The sequence below is a fragment of the Eutrigla gurnardus genome (genome assembly GCF_963514095.1).
Source record: "Eutrigla gurnardus genome assembly, chromosome: 5".
In the NCBI taxonomy this organism is placed as follows: domain Eukaryota; kingdom Metazoa; phylum Chordata; class Actinopteri; order Perciformes; family Triglidae; genus Eutrigla; species Eutrigla gurnardus.
The window spans coordinates 30,333,858-30,359,037 of record NC_139919.1 but is presented as its reverse complement, the minus strand read 5'-3'; the positions used below and the strand labels follow the sequence as shown (position 1 = coordinate 30,359,037).

Below are 25,180 nucleotides of genomic sequence, written 5' to 3'. Positions count from 1 at the left end.
CTTGGACTGTGGGAGGAAGCCGGAGAACCCAGAGAGAACCAACGCGCCCCACAGAAGGAACCCGAACCCGAGCCGGGAATCGAACCCGGGACCCTCTCTCGCTGTGAGTGCTACCCACTACACCACCGTGCAGCCTAGTTTACTGCGTTTCACCACAGAATAATCATATAGAAACTTACCATCATTCATTGTACACCGGAGCAGTTACAAATACTCCAACACAGATTAAATCCTTGTTAATATATTTGTTTCCTACCTTTCTCCTACGCACAATACATAATATGCTTTTACTTTGAAGGCAGAGTGCTACACTTCCTGTCATTTGACTCTAACTTAACATGGCATGGCTCAGCTGTGTGGCATCGCTCATTACTGAGGTGTGTGTGTGTGTGTGTGTGTGTGTGTGTGTGTGTGTGTGTGTGTGTGTGTGTGTGTGTGTGTGTGTGTGTGTGTGTGCGTGCGCGCGCGTGTGTGTGTATTTATTTATATATATTTATATTTATATATATATTTATTAAGTCAAGGAATGGTTCAATTAAAATATTATTTTTTTCCCCAAATAACTTTGGACAGTCTATGCCAATACTAGCTGTATTTTATATTTACAATATTCATATTCATTTTGAGCAAAGAAAATAAAAAAAGCCACTTCCACTTTTTGTTTGCAATTTATTGCTTATATAAACGCTCTCTAAACAATTTTTGGTAAAAATAAAATCTATCAATAATAATCATAAATAAAATAATCACAATGACTTTTACATGACATTATATTGCACAATTATACGCCTTACCAAGAATTACATGACACAAGTGTTGCTCAGGTTGTGTGTAGTAGGAATGTTCAGAGGTCTGTAGGCAATGACACACTTCGCCTCTAGAGGGCGACACAGAATCTGAACTTAAACTTGTCTTGCTGCATTTTAATCAAGATCTTTAGATTTTCATCCCTAAAATCTGATCCAGTTGTTTATTTGTTTCCGTCTCTACTTGTAGTCTAGAGACCGCCACGATTTACACGGGAACAGAGATTTGTTGTGGTACAGATCTGATGTTTCAGTGCTATTAAAAAAAAAAAAAAAAAAACTGCAGCCATGGCTCACATGATGTCAAAAATACAATTTGTTCTTGTGTGAAAATGTGGACTTCCAGGTACAAACGTTCATCCGTCTCGTTAGCCCGCACAGGAAGAAGTCAGACTCCCATGTTGGTCTCTGCCCGTTCGGACCGACACGTTTAGATCTGTGCCACAACAAAGTCAAACACACCCCCCTCCGTCCGGCGTCGGCCCAGCCTCTCATGGGTTCACGTCTACCAACAGAGTCTCAGCTCCGACCAACACAACTGCATTGAGCCAAAAAAAAGGCCGTCTCCCTGTCTAGTTGGCAGTTTGTGGTTGGTCCGCTCCAGAAAAAGGCCTAAAAAGATCCAAAGACTCTGTTTGTGATGAGTGAGTGTGTGTGTGTGTATGTGTGCGTGTGTGAGATCAGATGTTGTCCACCTCGGCGCTGAGTTCAGGGCACACTTCCTTCAGCAGCATTTCCATCAGCACCTGACGGAGACAGTGAGAGGAAATTAAATTAAATTACACACACATCCTTCTCTGTGACCAACATTTAAGTCTGAAGTACTTTTGTGTTCTTACGTAGAGCAGATGTCTGTTGGCACTCGCCTCCTGCAGAGCGTTGAAGATCTTGATGATTCCGTAGCGGGCGTTCTGCTGTCCGACCAGCTTCTCCAGTGCGTCTGGAACCAAAGTGAAGAGGTCAGACGCGTTGTACGACTTCCATAAAACCTCTGGATGGTTTCCTGCGCCCACGTACCTGGGATGTTGTCGAGCAGCTTCTGCTGAGCCCGCTCCTTGGTTTCGCTGCGTTCGGCGTCGGTTCGCACCTTGACGTGCGGCGCCAGCTTCCCGTCGGGCCAGAAGGCGTCCCTGAACACGCTGATGTAACACACAGACATCTGCTCACAGAAGATCCAGTTCACCGTGTCCCGGATCTGTCTGACAGAGGGGGCAGGAAACAGACCATTATTCTCCATATTATCCCCATAATCACAAAATAAAACGCTTAAGATGCAACGAAAACATCCTGGAATCACATGACATTTTGTTCAGCCTATAAATGATAGATAAATCAAATCAATAAAGGTCTGATTGGAACTAATGATGCAATAGTTGTCATTGTTAGAGGTTTAGATGTTTTGCCTCCTTGCTGAAACTTACTTGTTGATAGTTCGCCCAAATGTGACCTGGACTAGTGCAATAAGAGTCTTCCTCACCCACTTAAACACTGAGGAGGGAGGGAGACAGGCAGGCAGACAGACAGGCAGACAGTGAGAGAAGGAAACGGATCAGATCAATTCACTCAGAGCTAAAACAAAGCCATTCATATCTAGTTTCTTATATCTGTTTTATTGAATACGGATATTAAAACGGTGTTCTGCTCACTTCCTCTGAGTTCAAAGATCTCCCCGATGAGCATGAAGCAGGGTTCGGCCAGAGGGTCTCTCCTCCCGTCCACCTCGTCTCCGTAGTCCGACAAGTCGCTGTCGTCGTCGGCCTCCTCCTACAAACGCCATCACACGCAGCACACGCCATCCGATGAGACGAGGCTTCAGTTTTATCAATCAGCGATTCACTCAAATTCACTACAGAATCATACGCCAGGTACATTTAGTGTGAAACCGCCTGAAATCCAGAGAATCGGTCTCCAAAGACGGTCTGGTTTCTGTGGTGCGCCCTCTAGAGGAAGTGTGAGGAACATGCGTACTTGAGACAGTCCACAAGTTCCATTCACTTTAAAGAGGACCTTAACTGCTGCTTCTTCTTTCCTTTAATGTGTTGATAGTGTTTGTTGTGCATGTAAAAGGTCTCCAGAGTGAAATACACGTATGAACCAGGAGTCATGGAGTACCTCAGTGTGGGAGAAGAAGTCTCCAGGCAGCCGCTCCAGGAAGGAGGCCAGAGAGAACGAGGATTTCTTCTGGATTGACATCACCTTCAAGCATCGAACAAGACACCATCATCACTACACATCTATTTGCACAGATACATACATGACAAATACAACAGACGAGGACCCAACGGTTATTTACAAAGGAGTTTGCAGAGGTATAAGGTATAAGTATGAGTAGTAGAGGTATGAGTATAAGGTATAAGTATGAGTAGTAGAGGTATGAGTATAAGGTATAAGTATGAGTAGTAGAGGTATGAGTATAAGGTATAAGTATGAGTAGTAGAGGTATGAGTATAAGGTATAAGTATGAGTAGTAGAGGTATTAGTATAAGGTATAAGTATGAGTAGTAGAGGTATGAGTATAAGGTATAAGTATGAGTAGTAGAGGTATTAGTATAAGGTATAAGTATGAGTAGTAGAGGTATGAGTATAAGGTATAAGTATGAGTAGTAGAGGTATTAGTATAAGGTATAAGTATGAGTAGTAGAGGTATTAGTATAAGGTATAAGTATGAGTAGTAGAGGTATGAGTATAAGGTATAAGTATGAGTAGTAGAGGTATGAGTATAAGGTATAAGTATGAGTAGTAGAGGTATGAGTATAAGGTATAAGTATGAGTAGTAGAGGTATTAGTATAAGGTATAAGTATGAGTAGTAGAGGTATTAGTATAAGGTATAAGTATGAGTAGTAGAGGTATGAGTATAAGGTATAAGTAAGAGTAGTAGAGGTATGAGTATAAGGTATAAGTATGAGTAGTAGAGGTATGAGTATAAGGTATAAGTATGAGTAGTAGAGGTATGAGTATAAGGTATAAGTATGAGTAGTAGAGGTATGAGTATAAGGTATAAGTATGAGTAGTAGAGGTATGAGTATAAGGTATAAGTATGAGTAGTAGAGGTATTAGTATAAGGTATAAGTATGAGTAGTAGAGGTATGAGTATAAGGTATAAGTATGAGTAGTAGAGGTATGAGTATAAGGTATAAGTATGAGTAGTAGAGGTATGAGTATAAGGTATAAGTATGAGTAGAAGAGGTATGAGTATAAGGTATAAGTATGAGTAGAAGAGGTATGAGTATAAGGTATAAGTATGAGTAGTAGAGGTATTAGTATAAGGTATAAGTATGAGTAGTAGAGGTATGAGTATAAGGTATAAGTATGAGTAGTAGAGGTATGAGTATAAGGTATAAGTATGAGTAGTAGAGGTATGAGTATAAGGTATAAGTATGAGTAGTAGAGGTATGAGTATAAGGTATAAGTATGAGTAGTAGAGGTTTGAGTATAAGGTATAAGTATGAGTAGTAGAGGTATGAGTATAAGGTATAAGTATGAGTAGTAGAGGTATGAGTATAAGGTTTAAGTATGAGTAGTAGAGGTATGAGTATAAGGTATAAGTATGAGTAGTAGAGGTATGAGTATAAGGTATAAGTATGAGTAGTAGAGGTATGAGTATAAGGTATAAGTATGAGGGAGAGTTACCTTGAGGTGCTCTGGAGACGGGCTGAGGAACGCATAGAGAGCCTCCGACTGGCACAACCGCTCATCTGTCAGCAGACGCTGCGCACACACACACACACACACACACACACACACACACACACACACACACACACACACACACACACACACACACACACACACACACACACACACACACACACACACACACACACACACACACACACACACACACACACACACACACACACACCACGTGTTTTCAGAACAACGTGATCCTCTGGTGAGCAGTAACACGTGCGTGTGAGGCGTGCGTGTTTACCTGGAGGAAGGCATTGAGCTGAGTTTTGCTCTTGTCTAAGAACTTCTGGTCGATGGATTTGAAGGGAAGTTTGCTGAGCGATGGTAACTGGAGCTTCTTCAGCGACGGGAAACACTGAGGGAGAAGACAGATATCTGCTTACTGGTGTGCAGGAATGAAAAGCTGGTACATACGGGTGTGTCGCCGTCGTTACCTCTGTGAGTTTCCGGTGCAACATCTGGAACTCGGTGAGTTTCCTCTGGACGCTCCAGCGACTGTTGGCCGCCTCCTCCCCTTCTGAGAGGCTGACACACACACTGTAACAGGCTGCTGTCTCCCCACCCTCCTCTGTAGCCTGGACACACACACACACACACACGTTTACATGGTTACACACTTAACATCAGCTTGACTTGACAGTTTGACTCATATACAAGAATATATTTCTGCTTCTTTAGAGGAGGTGCATGTTTTTGCTGTTAATGAAGTCAGATGAATCCCTGCACACCTCTCTTATATTTACATTTACATTTAGGGCATTTAGCAGACGCTTTTAAGTCCATTTGTCCAAAGAAAGAAACCACATATCATTGCTGATAAAGTAAGTAGAAGTCATCGTTAAGCATCTTCAAGGTTTGAATGTTTTTCCACACAGATCTCATGAACTTTCTACCCTTATAAGAGAGAATGTTGATGCTCAGTGAAATTCTATTCATCGACTTACTAAATGTCTTCATATAGAAAAACATAGCATCAAAATGTGACCCATTGCTGATTCAGAATCACATACGAAAGCGTCAGGAATCAGAATTGGATCTAATTTCTTTAATGTGTGATCAAAGTAAATGCAGCAACAGAGAGAACAGAATAGAAGTCTACCTCTGCAGTAGTGATGGCTGCCCTCCAGTGGCCGAGGTTCTCACACCACCAGTCCGTCCTGCTGATGTGCTGCTGGAGTTCACCGTGTTCCTTCTCCATGGCACCGATCTCCTCTTTTAGTTTGCTCACAATCTGCCCACGCACACAGAGCACACATTTAACTGGAATCAAAGCAGTCCAATGAAGCAGTGACATTAAGGAGTGTTTAAACCTCGAGTGTTGTGGTATTCCTTAAATTAAGAGTTTTTATTTCAAACATGTCAAAATGACTAAGAAAATAAAATATTACACAACTAGAAAGCACAGAGATATATGAATACATTTTTTTTTTACATGGCCGAAAAGCAGTGGGAAGAAGTATACACTTACTTAATCTCCATAATTCATATCCTCTGTTATACTTTTATATATTTTTTTTACTTTACTAAACAAGCATCTTACAAAATAAAAGTTTTTTCTCGTGTATTCCTTTCAGATATTATTATAGTTTCTTGCATATTTATTTATTTTATCCAAACTCTAAATTCAGTCAGAATTTGAAATAAATAAATAACAATAATTCACATTACATAGATAAGAAGTAATGAAGAAGAGTGAGTAAATGGGTTTTATTATCAGATTAACATCTTCTGTTCTGGAGATGCCTCGTTACCTTTTTGTCAGGTTTGGGAGCGTTCTGGATGGAGCCCAGCGCCTGTCGCTTGTACTCCAGTTTGTCGTAGAGTAGGCGGAGCTTGGTGGCGGCGTAGCTGGCCTGCTCGTTGATGCGTTTACTGCCTTCGTCCCCCACCTCCTCTCCCGCATCCAGACCCGGGCACTACACAGTCAACGCAGAGATGTATTAAACATGGAAAAGCATGGGGGGAAAGACGTACAACATTGTTTATATATCTGACCCCTTCTTCCTCCTTTTCCTCAGCGCTGCACTGTGATTGGCTGTGCTGCTCGTCTCGTCTGATCAGCCTATCGTAGTGGTCAGAGACCAGGAAGGAGGGGTAGTATCGCTCTCTCATCGTCTCCGCCACCTAGAGGACGTAGAGAGCCAACGCTTCATTTAGATCATTCAGAGGAACGTCATCAGGCGACTCCGATCAGGAAGTCAGTCAGATACAGTCAGTTACCTCAGGTAAGTCAGATTCAAGACCTTTCCAAGCATTTCCAGGTGCATTTCCATGCTTTTCCAGCCCCTTCCAGCTGTGGTAAACTCCATATTTGTATCAATCCAATGGTCAGTATTCAGTCTACTTATTATGTCACTTGTTCATCACATTAAATGAGATGTTATTGTCCTCTAAACAACCAACATGATGTTTGGAGACAGCTTTTTACAGAAGGACCACAAATGAAAGGAAAACTAATTCCACTAACAGATCCACAGAAATATAATCACCAACTATTTTCATCATCTGTTCATCATCAAAAGTCATTTTTCATAAAGAAATGTCAGAAAATGCTGTTTTCAGTCCCTCAGATATGGAGATCTTCTTTTCTCTGTTCTATCATAGATGTCATCACATACAACACACATTTCAAGACCTTTATTCTACATCCAAGCACTTTTCAAACCTTGAAGTATTTTCAACTCCATTACCTGTTCTTGTAGCCTCACAAAGACTTGTGTTCCTCGGTTCCCCACCAGACTCTGCTGGATCTCCTTCAGGAGGAACTTCTCCACCGGGATCTCCCGGCTCTCCACAAAGAACTTCTGGTAGATTTCCCCGACGATCTGGGGCACTTCGTTCTGTACGGCACACAGTAGAAGGAAGGAAATGCTCACTCATCACTATTTGACTTTCCCCTGCAGCCTCGGTGCTTATTAGCAGCGTTGGAGTCACCTTGTTGGCAGTTTTCAGCGTTTCCACCAGCTCCCAGAAGCTGATCAGAGCTCTCTTATCAACTCGCTCCATGTAAACTCTGAAATGCTCCCTGTAACCGGGGTTACACATGATGTCATCAAACTGGAGAATCTGGATGTGGGGGAGAGAATGTCTTTAATTCTGAGAACCCCCAAAATAAAAAATACACATGATTTCCTCTTTTAGTGCCTGAGTGTTGGAGATATAGACGACAAAAGAAAAAACATTTGCAACGCTGAGAAATAACGACCCCGTTACTGGAGATGATCCGCTGTAGTCGCTTCCAGCTCACTTAGCGAGCTGATAGATGCCATTAATGTTTACATCTCATCCCTGAGTACAGTCATTTCTGCAAACAGACATGGCTGTTGTATTTTTATAGTCCCATTATAGCAGAGAGAAGACAGACGTCTCCAAACACTCAGCAACTCACACAACAATGGAGATTGATAAATACAGGGTTCATACACCTTTCAAGTCACATTCAAGCACTTTTCAAGCATTTCAAGGTGCATTTCCATGCTTCTCTGCTTTATATCACATAGAACAGACATTTCAAGCATTTTCAAGCACTTTATTCTACAATTCAAGTGTTTTCAAGTGGTTTCCAGCACCCGTACCAACCCTGTTAATATCTCTAGAGCTTCGATGAACAACATATTCAGATTTTTAATTATTCAGCATCTTCTTTTCAACCAAAGTGGATTCGTCGACCTCATACGAGTCTTACCTTCTGACTTTGAGGCTCATCGCTGTCTTCGGCCCCTCCTTCCTCGTTGTTCTCGTAGTTTGGTCCACCGTGGAGACGTATGCGTTTCTCACATTGTTTCTTAGCAACGGTCAGCTGATTGATGTAGCGTTTCATGTCTCTGGCCCTCAGCAGGTCTGCCTTCATGGCCGCCGACTCTTTCCCTTTTCGCTCTGGGAGAGACAGACAGCCAGGTTGAAAGAAAAGTGCGATCCACATAATAAACAATAAACAATTTCCTGTCAATCAGCAGGTAAGCCCCGCCCCCTAAAGCATCCCCTGCTTTCTGGTCTGGTGGACTCTAAATGGACCATAATGTACTAAATGAACATCATGCTGGATTGAAGAAGACTTGAAACTAGAGATTGAGACCATAAACTCATGTTTACAATGTTTACTGAGATAATACATCAAGAGAGAAGTAGGACCATTTTCTCATAGACTTCTATACAACCAGAGAGGAGTCGCCCCCTGGTGGCCAGCAGAGAGAAGTAGGACCATTAGAAAACTTGAAAACTGTATTTTTGTACATCATTTCGGCCTTCCTGTCATATCAGCAGGTGTTTCTGTACCTTTCTGCTTCTTGAGCTGCGGGAGGCTGCTGATGGTGGTGGCATGAATAATCTCCACCACTATCTGATACCTACAAACAGAGACAGACATTTAACATCGGATGTTGGAATCAAGCCATAAAAACATTACATTTAGAGTCGATCAAATACATCAAGATGATTCCCTATCGGGCCAGTGTTTCTCAAACCAACAAGATAAAACTATATCATGTCCAGCAGCGCTCGTTTAGGTCTAGGACATTGCCATAGAGACAGTCTGTTCCCATGGTAACCCCACAGCGGCAAATGGGCTGGGGTTTAATACTGTCTGGTTAACACGTTTGTGTGTACTCGTGTATATACGCTGGTGTGGCTCATTTAAAGGAAGACAATGTACGTATATGTATATGTATGTACAGTATACAGTATATATATATATATAGTCTCAGTGCAGGTGCAGGTGTGAAGGTCTGTCCAGGTCTGTCCAGGTGTGTGTGTGTGTGTGTGTGTGTGTGTGTGTGTGTGTGTGTGTGTGTGTGTGTGTGTGTGTGTGTGTGTGTGTGTGTGTGTGTGTGTGTGTGTGTTTCTCGTGTCTTGCCTGAGTTGTTTGAGGAAATTGACATCGGCAGAAGTTGAAATCAGTTTGATGAAGTCTTCGTAGGAGGCAGCGTAGGTGTAGGCTTTCTTCTGCTGCTCGGCCTGCTGCTCCCTCTGCTCCAGCTGAGACAACAGCATCCTGTTGATGGAGTCTGGGTCGCTGAGCACTTCCACCAAAGGCTTCAACACTGGAGATCACAGACGCACATCAGCACAGATGTAGAAAACGGCACGCATGAAGGGGGAATTAAAATCAACCAAACGCTGTTAATAGAGTCTGAATGACTGCTTCTAGGAAACCCCGTTAAGTTCAGACATTCACGGAGAAATTCAAGGTGTGAATGCTGGATGCTCAGAAACTAAATTGCTGGTTTGAATGCGTTAAATACTTTCAGGTTTTCACTGAACACTCATCACATAATTTCTGTCATGGATTGACTATGTTGTAGTTGTGGGGTGTTTTCTTGCCTCTTCAGTGTCTCTTTCTTTTATTTTCCTGTTAAGAAAGGATTTATAGGGGAGTTTTTCCTGATTTGTTGGAGGATGTTTTACGACTGTAACGTCCTCTGAGGCAAATGTGTGATTCGGGGCTCTATAAATAAAAATGTAATAGAATGTTAAAATCAAGACAGACAGCCGGTACCTTTGGTAGTGATGACTTCTGTGAGGCAGCAGCGTAGTGTATGTGACTTGGCATCCTTTTGTGGAAGAAGACATAGCAGCAGGATTCTGGCGACGCAGCGGAGGAAGGTCAGCTCAGAGTCTGGACTGACCAAACAGGGATGGAGAGGAAACGGCCGAGTGCACTCCTCCGGTCTGCAAACACACCAAAGAGATTCAAGTGTGAACAGAAAGAGACGAGAGGGTCGGACACAGTTATTCCTGCTTCGGCTGTGTCCTTCCACTGTCTTTGCTGTTAAACCTGACTGAACCTGACACGCCGGCGCCGCTACATCACTCCTACAAACTATTAGAGCTGAGGGAGGCCAGACTTCTCTGTAGTGGGATCTAATCACCAGTCTGACTTATCATGAAAACAGGGCATGTGTGAATCATTGCTGCTGTCTGGAGAAAAAAAGGAAGTGAATTTGATTATTTTGTGCGCGGCACTAAATTGCCATAATTTCACCCCGTCTGCCTCCAGAAAATTACAGTGGCGGGTACAAAGAGTGCTGGGGGTGGGGAACTTTCCATTAATCAATCAAAACTAATAGATCCTGTTAAGCAACGGTGAGTCAGCAAACTGAGAAGTGGAGAACAAATTATTTCACCGTGCTGAACACCTTGTTTCTTCCACAGAGTTACGACTTTCATCCTGGAGTTTGTGTGTGTGTGCGTGTGTGTGTGTGTGTGTGTGTGTGTGTGTGTGTGTGTGTGTGTGTGTGTGTGTGTGTGTGTGTGTGTGTGTGTGTGTGTGTGTGTGTGTGTGTGTGTGTGTACCTTGCAGACGCAGCCTTGAGGTCGGTGAAGTGTGTGTGCAGGATCCGGATGGTGTCGTAGCACACCACGTTGACGAGGTCGATGTCGGCGAGCCGGGATCTCATCTGGCCGATCATCTGCCACCAGTCCTCGGACAGCATGGAGTACAGCTGGCCCTCGTCGTGGCTCAGGGGGACGTACCAGGACAGGATGTAGTCCCTGTAGGCGTAGTCGAACACTGGGGGGGAGAAGGAGGGTTGGGAGGTGGACTGGTTTCATCAACTTACAGATTCTCATAAACACACACATACACACACAAGATGAGGGCGAAAGAACATGTGGAATATTTCATCTTTAAATATTTTGTCTCTTATAAGGATAGGTAAGAAAGAAAATAACAGATGTGTTTATTAGCTCGATATAAGAGGAACTACGTGTGTAGTAACTTCTTCTTCCTCTTCTTCTCAGGTAAATGTCTTGTGATTCATTCTAGTTAGTCACCTCCTGGGAATTAAGAAGCATTGTCAGCTTTCACTTTCTTCAGAAGACGTTAATTCCCGGAGGTGACTCTGAATGACTCACATGACATTTACATTATGGGACAAAACACATGCAGGTCTGTGCCTCATTTGTATTCTTATTTGGAGCTAATAAACATACGTTTTTTTGTATATTTTATTTCGGTACTTATCCTTAAGAAGAGAGAGAAATATACTTTTTTTTAAATGTTTAAAGATGCAATCTTTGCACAAATATTCTACTTTTTCTTTGCACATTTCATGTACTAACAAGTGTTTGTGATGAATGCCTGGACTGGACTGTTGTGGGCGTTGTACTTGGTTTCACTTCGCCAAAAAATGCAGGTGAGCACCGGTGCAGAAAGTACCGGCGCAGAAAGTACCGTGCAAACGTCTATTTTCTATCTGTGCAGCTTCTCCTATGACATGGTGCAGGTGCTGGAGGAGACCCTGATCAGTGTCCATCACAGACACACAAAGAAACCTCAGCACGACGATAGCAGCTTAAACAAGAAGCAAATGTGCTGCACAGAGAGTATTCCACACGGCATGTTAAATTCAACAGCTACATTTCAACGTTAATGCCGTTATGACTGCATACTGATAACTGGAACTAATGCAGGCTTGCTTTGAAGGACGGTGTGGTACCCCCCCCCCTCTTTGAATCAGAACTTAAGTAGAACTCCATGAAATAAGTGACTCAAATCAATCTTTCCTCAGATCCTTTCAGGAAAGGAACCATATTTTCGTCTTGCAGCTGCGACGACTGGAAGAGATCCTCACATCTGTGCACGGATCGCCAAAGAGCCGACACGGTGGACGGCGTGGTATCGCACGTGACACGAGGGTTATAGCATGATCTGATCCATAAAGGAGTCTATGTACAGGATGCCCCCAATTTATACTGTCTTTCCTCAAAGCCATAAATTAAAAATCAGGTCAGCTTTCTACAGGTTCTTGATTTGTCTCAGACAGGAGACAGGAAAAATGTCTCATTGAGATTAAAAATCTCTTTTACAAGAGAGTCCTGGTCCTGGTGTTGGATTTCAGTCAGGTGAAGCGGTGCCTCTATTATCTGCAGTTGAGAGTGCATTTGTCTGTATGAGTCCTGTGATCTGTCTAGTGTGTAGCCTCCAGCCAGCCTTTCCATAAAAAAGGCTCAGTGGTTTAGAAATAAGATGACTAAAACAGTGCATGGATTGAAAGTCAACTTTAACTAGGAGTTTAACTGCCCGTGAGATCATTTCCATTGTTCCGCTACAGAAAAATCCCTTTTAATATGTGATTTTAATGCGATTTCTTGTGTGCTCTTCTTAACAATCAAAACAATCCCCTGATTAGGATCGCTCCCCCTGGGAAAGCTAATGCCCTGAATGGAAGTGCTTCATTTAAATCCAAGAACTGAGCAGCACAAACACCGTTTATCAAAAAGGAATCGGCACGGCGGGTCTCCACTGTGAATCCAACAACGCCGTCATGAACTCGCACCACGCTACGCCCAAAAAAGCCTTTCTAAACACCCACGGGAGCATATGCAAATACACACCCTTGTTGTAAATCCTGGTGCCATCTGTTACTTGGCAGCCATGTGTGTGTGTGTGTGTCAACAGGACATTAAGACCAGGATGTTGCACTGCTGTAATCCAGTGTGAGCGGGAGACATCACTGACACAATCAGAGCTCCATCAGTCAGCAGTTTTCTCAAAAACAGAAGTTTCTGCAGAAATGTTTCCTAATTTACAGAGTTTCGATTTTAAACCCAACTGCCCAGATTTTGCATCAACGATGTCAGCATTTACAATGATAAAAAAATGAATTATTATGCGACTATACACAGCTGCAACAGCTGCAACAAGCATTGATGCCAGCAGCATATTTGATAGTGCACCCAACTCAGTTAATGAGCCCCTTCTATTTCTGATGTTTTGTTCCTCGTACCTATTTGTGTTTGTAAATGTATTTCCCAAAACAATAGAAACAAAGTTATATAAAAAAAAGGAAAAGGTGATCCGTTACCTTCCTTCAGAGCTTTGTCCACATTGTGTGACACCACCACCCTCCTGCTCTGGCTCGACTCCTGAACCGGCACCAGGAAACGGGCCTGAAAAATAAGAATACATCACATCACAGACGGTGACAGCAGGAATATTGGGCAACATCAGGAGGAGAACTGTGCCTTATTACGCCAACATTGGAGCAAACAAGGCAGTGCAGATGTGCCGTAGCTTATACAACGTGTCGGCCAGACAAATGCTTGTGACAATCCTCCTCCGCTGTCAACATCAATAAGTCGTCAGAGCACAGCGGCGAGGGCACACTGCTGAAAGGCAGCCGCTGGGTTGTGGCTGCCTATTAGAGGCAAGCCATCAGACCGTTGGAAAAGGGACACCATCACTTTTCCTCGCAGAATAAATTGCTCTACGTCCGTGTCGGCATGTCTTGCGCGTGTCGAACTGAGTCTAAATCCAGCAGCATGACTCCACCTCATCTATTATAGAACGACACAGCGAGGATCCGGAGAAACGATGAGCGAGAGGAGAAAGCTGGGGGGGAGAAGGGGAATAACCGAGGAGGGAAGAAGATGAAGCAGTTGAGAGGAGCAAAATAGAAGAGTTATGAAAAATTAATGAGAAATATCAAACGAAGTTGTGTCCGTTAGGAGCCTGGGTCGATTCTCCTGGCCGGAATAGTTATGATTCACAATGTTATCCTGATGATCACTAATAAAGAAAAACTAATATTTTTTTTTACTGCATCACAGATGAGACTTTCAATGAAGAAATAACCTTAAATAAGATGATCATAAATCATAAGGTCTCCCTGCATAGATAAAGGATAAATAAAGTAAATATATATAAATATATAAAATAGAGCCTGATTAAAAATACAGGATACAAATATTATAAATAAAATGAAAATACCAATTAATTATATGTATATTAATTGTATCCTGTATATATATTTTTTTCCACTCTCTACCTTTATCACCACAATCAACGTATTGTGAGTGTGTTTCTCTAAATCCTGTATCCCTAGTCTGTTTAGGATGTTTTCTGAGTTCAGGGTTGGATCATGTGACCCTAAGTGTACCTGTGAACCCCAAATTGCCCCAGAAAGCTAGTTCCAGTTGGATTAGATGAGATGCTCCACCATCAGTGTATGAATGGGTGAATGTATGCACGTTATTTGAAAAGTAGGAGACACCAGCATGCCTACCATGAGCTTGTTGAAGAACTCCTGCTGAACAGCTGACTGCCGTCTGTTCCTGCCGAAGCAGCTGACTCTGAGAGGACTCTTCCGGACCAGCAGAGCGAAACTCCCCGCCAGGAAGCACAGCAGGGCGAAGGACACATAGATGAACAGCTTCAAGAAGAAGGAGGTGAGGGTGAGGCCTCCCCATGCCAGCTGGAACACGACCGCCGCCACCACGCCCAGGCAGAACGCCGGGACGAACCGGAAAGAAGAGGAGGTGGTGGAGGTGGCAGACATGGACCCCTCTTCTCCCCCTCCTCCTCCGCCGGTGCTGCTACTCCCTCCGGCCAGCGGTGCGGTGGTAGTCGAGGGGTCGGGCATGCTGCTGCGACCCCCCCACCATCCATATATGTGTGTCACTACTAGCTAGGCGAGGCATCCCCCCCGCTCCGATGACATCTCCTCCTCCTCCGAGCCGCGCCGCTTCGTCCTCCTCCTCCTCCGCGCTGCTAGCATCGGGCCCGGCCCCCGCCGACCGGCAGCCGCGAAGCCGGGCAACAGAGCAGGGACGCCGGGGGGGGAGGGGTCGTCTCGGGATGGAGCTGCCGGGAAGCAGGCGGAGAGAGAGACAGCGAGAGGGAGACCCGGGGTGACGGGATAGATGTGATTAGCAACATCCACAGTCACCTTGGAGACAGATAGGTGGAGGAGGGAAGGGGGGGTAGCTTAGCGACTGTTGCTAACCAACCGGGCTAGCATGAAGCTGAGCTCAGACGCCGATAACTGTTAGCTGCTTTAAAACACCAACACAAATACACAACAGACGAGAATCGGCTGCTAACTACGAACTGTGGTGTTTAACTACGGAACCAACCGGAACACCGACAGCTAGCTACGTTCGCTCGCTAAGAAATGTTAGCTTACTTACCTATCGTTAAAAAAAAAAAAGGTGCGCGATAACAACACTACATTCTCGCTTTTCCTCTCTGTAAAGTAACGTATCGCGAGGCTTTGCCAGCAGCGAATTAAACGGTTTTTTTTATGTATCAGCGTCTAAAAATCCCCCGAACAGATGGAAAAACACAAAAACAAGCCACTGTTATTTTGTCCTCCTCCTCGGAGCTCCAGCGGAGTGACAAATCTCTCCAAGCGTTGAAAGGCCCGTCAGCCAATCAGCGCGCGTGTTGACGGCGGAAGGCGCGCCTGTTTTATGGATCCAGACAGCCCGACAGAACGGTGGGCGGACTTGGTTTTAACGTTGTTGTGGACGCGCTGGGTGGGAAAGCAGGGAGCGACTGGGCGGCTACGCGTTAACATCGAGCCACATCCCTCCCCGTTCCCTCTCAAGAGTGTTTTTAATGGTTTATGGCATAGTATTAATACAAAATCATGTTTTTCATTATTCTTTTCACAGTAATGACAAATAATAATTTCAACTGATAGTTTATCGGCTAAAATAGGATTAAAATGTATTTATTAAAATTATTGTATATTCGTTATTTCAATAAAATATAAATAAATATAATAAATAAAAAGTTAGGGGTGACATCACATTGTGATCACATTGATTACTGATTAAGTACATACATTACATTTGATGTCATTATTTTAACCTTTTATACTGCTCATGCAACAACATGTAATAAAGCAATGGATGAGAGTAAATGTTTCCTTGTTTTATTCTGTGAATCATGGTTACAATACAAAGCTGGATGTAGTTCACAAACGACCTGTCAGTGTTTCAGAGGATACAAAAACCCCAAACAGAATCCTTTATATTTGGGTTTTTTCTTCCATATAAAACAACTCTATAAATGTGCATTGTTCATTCATCCATCCATCCATTGCTTATCCTGTATTCAGGGTAACGGGGGGGCTGGAGCCGATCCCAGCTATCATTGGGTGAAGGCAGGGTACACCCAGGACAGGTCGCCAGTCTATCACAGGGCTGACATGTAGAGACAGACAACCATTCACACTCACATTCACACCTATGGGCAATTTAGAGTCACCAATTAACCTATCCCCCATTGTTAATTAATGTATAAGTAAATAATAATAAATCAGTACGGAGCTCAGTGGCTCCTTGGATCTTATATATAATTGTATGAAAGAACAATTCCTGTTCTTGTTGCAGCCGTCTCAACGACGTGATAACGGCTCCAGACGCTGACATCAGATTTCCCTTTTCTCCACTAAAACAGGCAGCTGTGTTACTTCCCGTTACGATATTCATGTTTCTAAAACAGGCCAAAGATTTCACAAGTCCTCTCACAAATAAGCTGCTATTGAAGCTGCTAATGTCGTAACGCTTCCACTGGATTGTAACTTTCATTCCACTTCAGAAATGTACGTTTAATATTTTCTATATTTACTCTAATGCTCCTTCATTCTATCCATTCAATCTGAGAGTAAAGGAAGCGGCAACCCGAGCAGCACCCTTACTGGATCTGGATCCATGTGGATTCTGGTGTGAAGCTGCTAACAAAGTTAGCTTTTATAATTCAAGGTCAACTTTACAGCTAAATGTTAAAGTCATCTTAGTAGCTAACTAGCATTGGTAGCATGGTAGTGACCTGTCAATCAGCAGGTAAGCCCCACCCCCTAAAGCATCCCCTGCTTTCTGGTCTGGTGGACTCTAAATGGACCATAATGTACTAAATGAACATCATGCTGGTTGAACAAGACTTGAAACTAGAGATTGAGACCATTTTCTCATAGACTTCTATACAACCAGAGAGGAGGATGACAGTTTTAAGGCACTTCAGCCTCGGCTTCACTTTTCAGAACCGGAGTCTGCAGCCTGTATGAGATTTATGTAAGAGTGTGATTTTGAATTTTAAACATGATTTATAAACACTTGATGCATGTTTGTTCTGTCTTGAGGTCTTTAAATCTGATCTAGGATCTGCGATGAACGGCATTGGGGTCGTCAACGGGATCAATTTTGAAGTCGGTGGGACGCAGCTTCATGACGCTCGTCTTCAGGGAGTACCACCATCCTCTCCACGTGAACCAAACGATGCCGTCGTCCGTCAGCCCGCTGTAGTGCCCGTTGGGGTAGTACCTGCCGTTGAGGTGGGCGGAGTGACACCTGGGGAAAGGCGTTGGAAGTTGGTCTCTACTGTAAATGAATGACTGTTAAACTTCTTGCTGCGTGCAAATACCAACAAAAGTCGTACTTGTTGAACCACCAGCCTCCGTTGTCTTCCTGAGCACAGTTTCCCTTGTAGTTGTCGTTGTCGTGGTCGTAGGTGCTGAAGGCGACGCCCTGGTGACTCGCCCACTGGGACACGCCCACCTGAAAGCCTCCGGACAGAGCGTCTCCCGCCGTTCCTACGTAGTCTCCAAAGCTGAGGCGGTAGTGATCCTGCAGAGGGAGGGACGAGGAGAGCTTGCTTTAAAATATATATACGTTGAATATGAAGCTCCAGGTCGTCACTGCGTTAGCTCTCGACTCCCAGTTACTCCCTGAATGTTCTCCTCTTCTGTTACTGCAGATATTAGAGGGATATTATGTGGTATTTCTGAGCTTTTTAACCCTGGAAAGAGACAGGCTAGCTGCTTTTAAATTGACAAACATGTGTAATTCATGGCACGATTCAAAGGCATCCAAAATATATTTGTCTCTCATATTTTTTTCATAAATATTGAATTGTGGGACACCAGAAGGGGCGGGGCTTAGCCACTCATTAAGAAAGAAAAAGGTAAAATACCTTGAAAATAAAGTGATGCACCCAAGTAGTTAGCCTACCTGAGATTTATTGTTTCATGATAGAATATTTGTTTATTTTGACCCCCCAAAAAATGCGTCTCTTTTAGCATGAGCACCTTTTCACTGGCCACTTTGAAGTCCTTATACTCGGCGTATCGCTGGTAACCATCAAAGTCTCCCAGATGGATCCTCAGAGAATAGTTCCCTGTAGCCGACAATCAAACAACCCATCAGCACAGAAGAGCTTTAGGGAACAGACGAAGCTGTAGACAACACAGACACGTTTCTGGTTACATGAAACATGTTTGTCCAATATTTACTCATTCTCACAGTTTTTTGTTGCTGCTTTGAAAAGTAAAACGATTAGCAGAAAGATGCTAAACGTGAGAGGTGAATATGAATGAGTGCAGCTTCCAAGGTTTGTTTTAGAAGTGACCTTGTGTGGTGATGTAATGCAGGTTGTCATTTCCGAGCCAGAACTCTGCGTTCACGTCTCCAAAACCATCTCTGTACTCCGCCCATGACCTGGTGGACAGACAGGCAGACAGACAGGCAGATTTACATGATACATATGAGTTCATTATTGGTCGCTGTCAGACGTCACACCTGTTAAAGCTCTCTGTTCCGTTGATGCGTCTCTGAATGACGAGCCAGCCGCCTCCATCACTCATATCACAGTAGACCCCGACTGGACCGGGGCTGCCGAGGGGTCTGGTTCTGTAGAGACCGCTGGATTTGGAGCCAGACCTGAAGATCTGGGAGCAGTCTATATCACACACACACACACACACACACACACACACACACACACACACACACACACACACACACACACAGCAGAACATCATCTGGTTCCTGTTTCTGCAGCTGTGAGATCCGAAACAGGATGATTTTAAATGTGTTTTTTATCGACCTGTGTGCTGGGTGTCCTGGCTCTGGTCGGGTCCGGCCTGGTCCACGTTGCCAGGTTGGTTTAGCAGCTTCAGGCTGTGCAGGAGGAGCTCTTGGGTTTGTAGCTGGCCCTTCAGATGCTTCTCCCGTTCCTGCAGACGAGCCACCTCGCCACGGCAACCGTCTGACGCCTACGCACAAGAGATGTGAGCATGGTATTCCTTCCACGACGCTGAGGTAAAACATCACTGCAGCTGTTAAAAACCAAATCCAGCTCAGACGCTGGACTGAGGCATGCAGCTTGAAAAAAGGGTAAACTTGTAAATTCATAAAGTAGAAGTAAAGTTAGACCTTCCTTTACATGAGAGGCATTAAAAGTACAGCCGTTCTCTACTCAAGTAGAAGATACTTGTGTTCAAAAAGTACTGATTCTACTTCTTTACTCAAGTAAAAGTAAAACGTTTCCCTATGAAGGAAATTTTTACTGGCTGTTTTTTTTTACAAGTTTAACTGAATTTAGCATCATATTAATAAGAGAAAACAAATTGATAATTCCCCTCAAATGCATTAAAACTAAAGTAACGAGCCTGGTTTGGAAATGGAAAAAGTTGTCAGAAAATTAAAAGTAAAGTAAAAGCATTTGTACTTTGTTACTTCACATCTGTCAACAGCGGTGACCGATGTACATAAACATCATAATACATAAAGATCACAATACATTTCCAAATGATATGAGCACATAAGCAAAAAGCACACAATAAAAGATGGTTCCAGATCTGTGGCTGAGAATCTATAACGTCCTGAGTGATCGGCAGCAGAGCACTTACACAGACGGATGGATAACGAGCAGCGAGGAGCATCAGCCCGGCGAGCAGCAGCCGCCAGCCTCCCATCGTCTTCATCCTCAAACACAGCAGTGAGGAAGAGTTCAGCTGAACCAGGTTTTTAGAAACATCTGGATGCGAGCGTCCGAGGAGAACTGAAGGATGCCTGATTCTCTACAGTCGTAAATCAAACCAAGTATGCAGGACACAAGTAGACACACCTTCAGGGAGAATAGAACTCTTTTTTTCCTCTTATGTAATGGAATAAAAAGAAGATGTTGTTATATGAATAAATGGCAGAATAAAGCAACATTCCTCTGCAAACATGTTGATTTGATCAGAAGGAAACCAGGCTTTGAGTTCCCTGCTCCTTCAGGGCCTCTTATCCCTCTCCATGTCATTTAAAGACTCGGGGAGTGGTTTTTGTCGTCGTTTCTAAATGAGCATCAGGCGGCTAAATGCCACTGAAGGTCAGCAGTCAGAAGGAAGGAGGACGTCTCGGCACAGAAGAGGATGATGTGAGTGGAGAAGAGGTTCGTGTTCTGTGAAGGAAGAGGAGACGAGGACTCTCGTTTCCAGTCTTGGTGCTCTGCTAAGACCAGGTTTTGGGGTTAGCTTCATAGCTAACACACATGCACGACAGCAAGAACCCAAATATGCACATTTCAAACTGTGTTTTAATCTAAAAAACGATGGCTTTAATAATGAATCCAAATAATGAAGAACAGCCAATAAAGAAAACAATCTAGCAGAACCTCCTGACATACTTACAGCTGATTATAGTATGCTTAATAATAGTGATTATAATAAAAATGATGATGATTTTAAAAACAATAAACAATAAATGATGATAAATGATTGTCAAGTAAACAATTGGATCCAATATCAAAGTGACAAAGCTGGGGATAAATATCACATTTAAGATACGCCTTTATTTTGAAATTCTGATGGCAAGCTCCTTCCTCCAGATCAAGTCCATTAGTAACAGTTATACAATATTGTCATATTGACGGCCCTGAACTGACTCAAATCAGAATGATGGAGGTAGACTTTGTGACCTCAGAGCTAATATCGTATCAATGTCCAAAGAATCAATATAATATGTTGTGTTTTACACCCTCAGATTGATCCCATCATCAATAGGTGTGATCGACCGGCATCCTCTGTGTGTTGGTGGTGCTTTCCTCATCGCAGCGATCAATCATCCTACACACACACACACACACACACACACACACACACACACACACACACACACACACACACACACACACACACACACACACACACACACACACACACACAATAACAGTTTGTTACCCACACTTAGCCATGGTAGGTTAAAAAATACAAATACTGAACCAGGAAGGACATAATATTTTGAGGAAAAACTCTGAATTTCCTGGATTAAAGTTGTAAATCTATGAGACCTTTTGGTTTTGTTTTTCTTATGGAACAGTTCTCAGAATATTACCCCTTTGTCCGCCCCGGAAACTTTTTTTATTCATGAAATCAGCACTATCATCAAACGTGGTTCCAGCGGAACAAACTCTAAAATCACATGTAGAAAGTTAAAGGCTGATGATTGAAGGAGTGTTACTGACAGACATTTCGGCTAAAAATGGAAAAACAAACTCTCCCCAGAACCCATAAATCAGCGTTTCCCAGACATTTACAGCTGTGCTCTGATGTTTTGGTCGACGGCACAGAGCCAGAACATTTTACCAAAATGTGCTCACGGGTTCTTCATGTCATGAGGTCTTTAAACCCACGTTTCACCGCCACAAACAAAAGAAATCTCATTTGACGGATCGATGTTGATACTGTTGGCATGGTCTCCTCCACGTTGTCTGTTTAATCTCACCTTCAGGTTTAAGTCACACTTCCTCTTGTGGCCATGAGGGTCTCTCCTCCTTCGTTCAGCTCCGTCTGCCTTCCCTGCCCAGACAAGAGAAGACATTACTGCTTCCAGCTGGGATACCTCCACCACAACATGCACCCATGTTCAAAGAGAACTGGCAAAAGTTCCCTCTTGGATGCCTCAAATATGATGGAGTGCCCTCTAGGGGGCCCTTCCAGTAGAGAAAACATGATAAATACCCTTCCAGTAGAGAAAACACGATAAAGAGCCCTCTAGGGGGCCCTTCCATTGGAGAAAACATGATAAATGCCCTTCCAGTAGAGAAAACATGATAAAGAGTCCTGAGCCTGACCTCCGACCCTGGTCCTTGTAATGATCTAAAGAATAAAACATCACCTTTGACATCCGCGGCCTCCGTCCGCGGTGAGAACTCAGGATCATCAGGTTGAACATCGTCAGACTTCTTATAGTAATACTCCTGATCCGGGGGTCCGAATCTCTGCACACACACACACACACACACACACACACACACACACACACACACACACACACACACACACAAAAGATTAAGGTCTAATGATGGACCAGACACACACACACAGAGAGAAACACATGCTTGCTCTACCTTGTCCGGCCACATGAAGCTAATGAAGAGAATGGCAGGAAGCCCAACGGTGAAGACGTAGACCCCCCAGAGCCAGGGACGCTGCTGTGTGGCCAGTAGGAGGCGCTCTATGAGACCAGGCTGGAAGACACATACGCACCTGTTACATGATGATATTTCAAGTATCTCAAGCAAACCATAATTGTTTTGATTATCATTTACCTGTGCTGATACAGGTGTCACACCGGCTACCAGCGTCATGCACAGCAACACGAAGCTGACCTCCATGTCTGAAATACACACATTCATACACAAGAAGATGTATCCACATACAGTTAATGGACCATAATGTACTAAATGAACATCATGCTGGATTGAAGAAGACTTGAAACTAGAGATTGAGACCATAAACTCATGTTTACTGAGATAATACATCAAGAGAGAAGTAGGACCATTTTCTCATAGACTTCTATACAACCAGAGAGGAGTCGCCCCCTGGTGGCCAGCAGAGAGAAGTAGGACCATTTTCTCATAGACTTCTATACAACCAGAGAGGAGTCGCCCCCTGGTGGCCAGCAGAGAGAAGTAGGACCATTTTCTCATAGACTTCTATACAACCAGAGAGGAGTCGCCCCCTGGTGGCCAGCAGAGAGAAGTAGGACCATTTTCTCATAGACTTCTATACAACCAGAGAGGAGTCGCCCCCTGGTGGCCAGCAGAGAGAAGTAGGACCATTTTCTCATAGACTTCTATACAACCAGAGAGGAGTCGCCCCCTGGTGGCCAGCAGAGAGAAGTAGGACCATTTTCTCATAGACTTCTATACAACCAGAGAGGAGTCGCCCCCTGGTGGCCAGCAGAGAGAAGTAGGACCATTTTCTCATAGACTTCTATACAACCAGAGAGGAGTCGCCCCCTGGTGGCCAGCAGAGAGAAGTAGGACCATTTTCTCATAGACTTCTATACAACCAGAGAGGAGTCGCCCCCTGGTGGCCAGCAGAGAGAAAGACAGTTTAAGGCACTTTTAAGAAGTGGCGCTGGTGCACAGACGCACGATATGAAACCCACTCAAAGACCCTTAATGAGGAACAAAAAACCTGCAAGAAAGAAGATTATACATCTGAGAAAGGAAAATAAAAGTAGATGCAAGAAACACGGACAAGAAACAACAAGATTTAAAAAAAGAAAGATTTAGAGTAAAAGTAAGAGAACCAAACAGCATGTTTCTACCTTTTTAACGCAGCAGATTTCTCACACTTCCTTTTAAAGTCACTTCCTGAAACCATGTGATGTTGGACTTTGGTCCCAAGTCTCTTGCTGATCATTAACACACACACACACACACACACACACACACACACACACACACACACACACACACACACACCAGACTCAAAATAAATGGTCAGTGTAAATGTAGTATTTAATAGTATTTTAATAACAAAGCTGCTGATGTTTAATTAACAACAAGGAGTAAAAAACATTTACAAACGTCTGCGATAAAGGAAACAAGGAGCAAGAAAAAGAAAGGTTTCCATTCATTAAGGACATGAGACACAAGATCATCTACATTTTTAATTAGTTGTGAAAAATATTAAGTATAAAGATGATGCATTCAGGTACCACATTCAGCCACGAGCATTCATTGAGATATTCGGCCCCCTAGTGGTAAAATACGCAATTGAAGACACAATATTGTGTGTCTTCAATTGCCTATTTTACCACTAGGGGGCCCAATATTATTCTAAATTGTGTCTAATTTGTTTGATGTTCTTTTAAAATTCCACGAAAAGCTGCAAACTTATCGACAAACTATCTCATTCGTAACCATGATGACTTCAAGTCCTCATTCAAAAAACAGACATTACGACAGCTTCAAAATAAAACACAGTTCGATGTAGAATCTCGTCAGACGACGGGATCAGCTGACGTCAGACTCTCCGTGAGATGTTTGTGGTGTTTTCTTGTGTATTAACAGTATTCAGAGCCGGATGTTGATTTCGCTGCAGACGCCGTCGCCGTTAACGCTCTCGATGCCGTCGACGTCGGACAGGAAGCCGCTGCCGGTGGTCACCGTGGTGACGTTGTGCTCCAGGGATGTGATTCGCCGTTTCAGGCGAAGCTGGGAGGAGTTGAACTCGCTCTGCAGACGAGCCAAACACGTCTACGGAGAAACAAGCTATTAGCTTATTAGTTATTGTCGCCATGGTAACGGCTGTCGTAGCAGTAGTCTAATGGTTCTGACCTGTAGCCGATCCAGACTGGTCTCCAGCCTCTCCACCTTCTCCTCCAGCTCCTCCCCCGCGGACACGCTCACTTCCTCCAGAAGCCCCTCCTTCTGCAGGATGTCCCGCCCCCTCTGCTCCAGCTGGGCCCGGGCGTGGGGGAACTCCTGCAGCGCCTCCATCAGGTCTTGTTTGGAAAGGCAGAACAGGTCCGAGTACCCGAGGCTGCGGATGTTAGCCGTACGCCGGTTCCCCATCTTGCTGCCGCTGATGTTCAGGATGCTGATTTCTCCGAAGCAGCTTCCTGATGTCAGAACAGCAAACTGGGTGACTCCGTCCTCCCCCACCACCGCCAGCTGGCCATCTTTAATGATGTACATCTCCTTCCCCACATCGCCCTCGACACAAAAAAGCAGACAAAACAAATATATATAACTACACATATAATATATATATATAAATATAATATGGATCATCTATAAACAGCTTGGAATCTTTGCAACCAGTAGAAGGAAGTGACCATATTTGGACTGTGGAGGAGCCACGGGTGGAGAGAAGTAGGACCATTTTCTCATAGACTT

General features: G+C 43.8%; 4 protein-coding genes across 6 annotated transcripts in view; all 4 read right to left on the bottom strand.

The window, feature by feature from the left end:
- Positions 1–657: 657 nt before the first annotated feature.
- Positions 658–15,609, bottom strand: snx25 (sorting nexin 25). 2 transcript variants are annotated; one of them, XM_084009488.1, is made up of 22 exons: positions 15,406–15,609; positions 14,502–15,079; positions 13,302–13,386; positions 10,789–11,005; positions 9,992–10,164; positions 9,350–9,536; positions 8,773–8,843; positions 8,183–8,373; positions 7,432–7,563; positions 7,188–7,337; positions 6,493–6,621; positions 6,249–6,413; positions 5,597–5,728; positions 4,932–5,072; positions 4,739–4,852; positions 4,438–4,515; positions 2,919–3,002; positions 2,453–2,570; positions 2,228–2,294; positions 1,824–2,005; positions 1,646–1,746; positions 658–1,552 (listed from the first exon to the last, which is right to left on the bottom strand). In XM_084009488.1, exons 2-22 carry the CDS (start codon positions 14,856–14,858, stop codon positions 1,487–1,489), a joined length of 2,940 nt encoding a protein of 979 aa, XP_083865614.1. In that variant the 5' UTR covers positions 14,859–15,079; positions 15,406–15,609; the 3' UTR covers positions 658–1,486. The 2 variants fall into 2 exon arrangements, with proteins under 2 accessions (XP_083865614.1, XP_083865613.1); XM_084009487.1 differs by having other exon boundaries at positions 14,502–15,609.
- A 1,579-nt stretch (positions 15,610–17,188) lies between these two features.
- On the bottom strand, positions 17,189–20,004 carry fgl1 (fibrinogen-like 1; the record flags this gene model as incomplete). Of its 2 annotated transcripts, none has more annotated exons than XM_084009608.1 (7): positions 17,189–17,571; positions 17,660–17,847; positions 18,309–18,397; positions 18,629–18,717; positions 18,799–18,958; positions 19,106–19,274; positions 19,911–20,004. In XM_084009608.1, 7 exons carry the CDS (start codon positions 19,983–19,985, stop codon positions 17,379–17,381), a joined length of 963 nt encoding a protein of 320 aa, XP_083865734.1. In that variant the 3' UTR covers positions 17,189–17,378. The 2 variants fall into 2 exon arrangements, with proteins under 2 accessions (XP_083865734.1, XP_083865733.1); XM_084009607.1 differs by having other exon boundaries at positions 19,106–19,275; positions 19,855–19,985.
- An 897-nt stretch (positions 20,005–20,901) lies between these two features.
- On the bottom strand, positions 20,902–23,661 carry LOC311013169 (uncharacterized protein). Its single transcript, XM_084009127.1, has 6 exons — positions 23,605–23,661; positions 22,598–22,665; positions 22,397–22,516; positions 22,165–22,267; positions 21,772–21,845; positions 20,902–21,113 (listed from the first exon to the last, which is right to left on the bottom strand). Exons 2-6 carry the CDS (start codon positions 22,661–22,663, stop codon positions 21,105–21,107), a joined length of 372 nt encoding a protein of 123 aa, XP_083865253.1. The 5' UTR covers positions 22,664–22,665; positions 23,605–23,661; the 3' UTR covers positions 20,902–21,104.
- A 494-nt stretch (positions 23,662–24,155) lies between these two features.
- Positions 24,156–25,180, bottom strand: part of LOC311014074 (cyclic nucleotide-gated cation channel-like) — a gene marked incomplete at its 5' end in the record, with an annotated part of 5,641 nt that continues 4,616 nt past the window's right edge. Inside the window, 2 exons of the mRNA XM_084010447.1 lie at positions 24,156–24,538; positions 24,620–24,997. Coding sequence (XP_083866573.1) covers positions 24,356–24,538; positions 24,620–24,997 — 561 coding nt within the window. The 3' untranslated portion in view covers positions 24,156–24,355. The remainder of the gene's footprint in view (positions 24,539–24,619; positions 24,998–25,180) is intronic.

Coding starts and splice junctions, on each gene's coding strand:
- LOC311013169 (XM_084009127.1), bottom strand. CDS start 22,663: ATGGAGGTCAGCTTCGTGTTGCTGTGCATGACGCTGGTAGCCGGTGTG. Junction 22,517..22,597: donor TGACACCTGTATCAGCACAG/GTAAATGATAAT, acceptor TGTGTCTTCCAG/CCTGGTCTCATAGAGCGCCT. Junction 21,846..22,164: donor GGAGGCCGCGGATGTCAAAG/GTGATGTTTTAT, acceptor TTGTCTGGGCAG/GGAAGGCAGACGGAGCTGAA.
- snx25 (XM_084009487.1), bottom strand. CDS start 14,858: ATGCCCGACCCCTCGACTACCACCGCACCGCTGGCCGGAGGGAGTAGC. Junction 5,073..5,596: donor CAGCCATCACTACTGCAGAG/GTAGACTTCTAT, acceptor GTGTGTGTCCAG/GCTACAGAGGAGGGTGGGGA. Junction 2,006..2,227: donor TTTGGGCGAACTATCAACAA/GTAAGTTTCAGC, acceptor CCCCTCTGTCAG/ACAGATCCGGGACACGGTGA.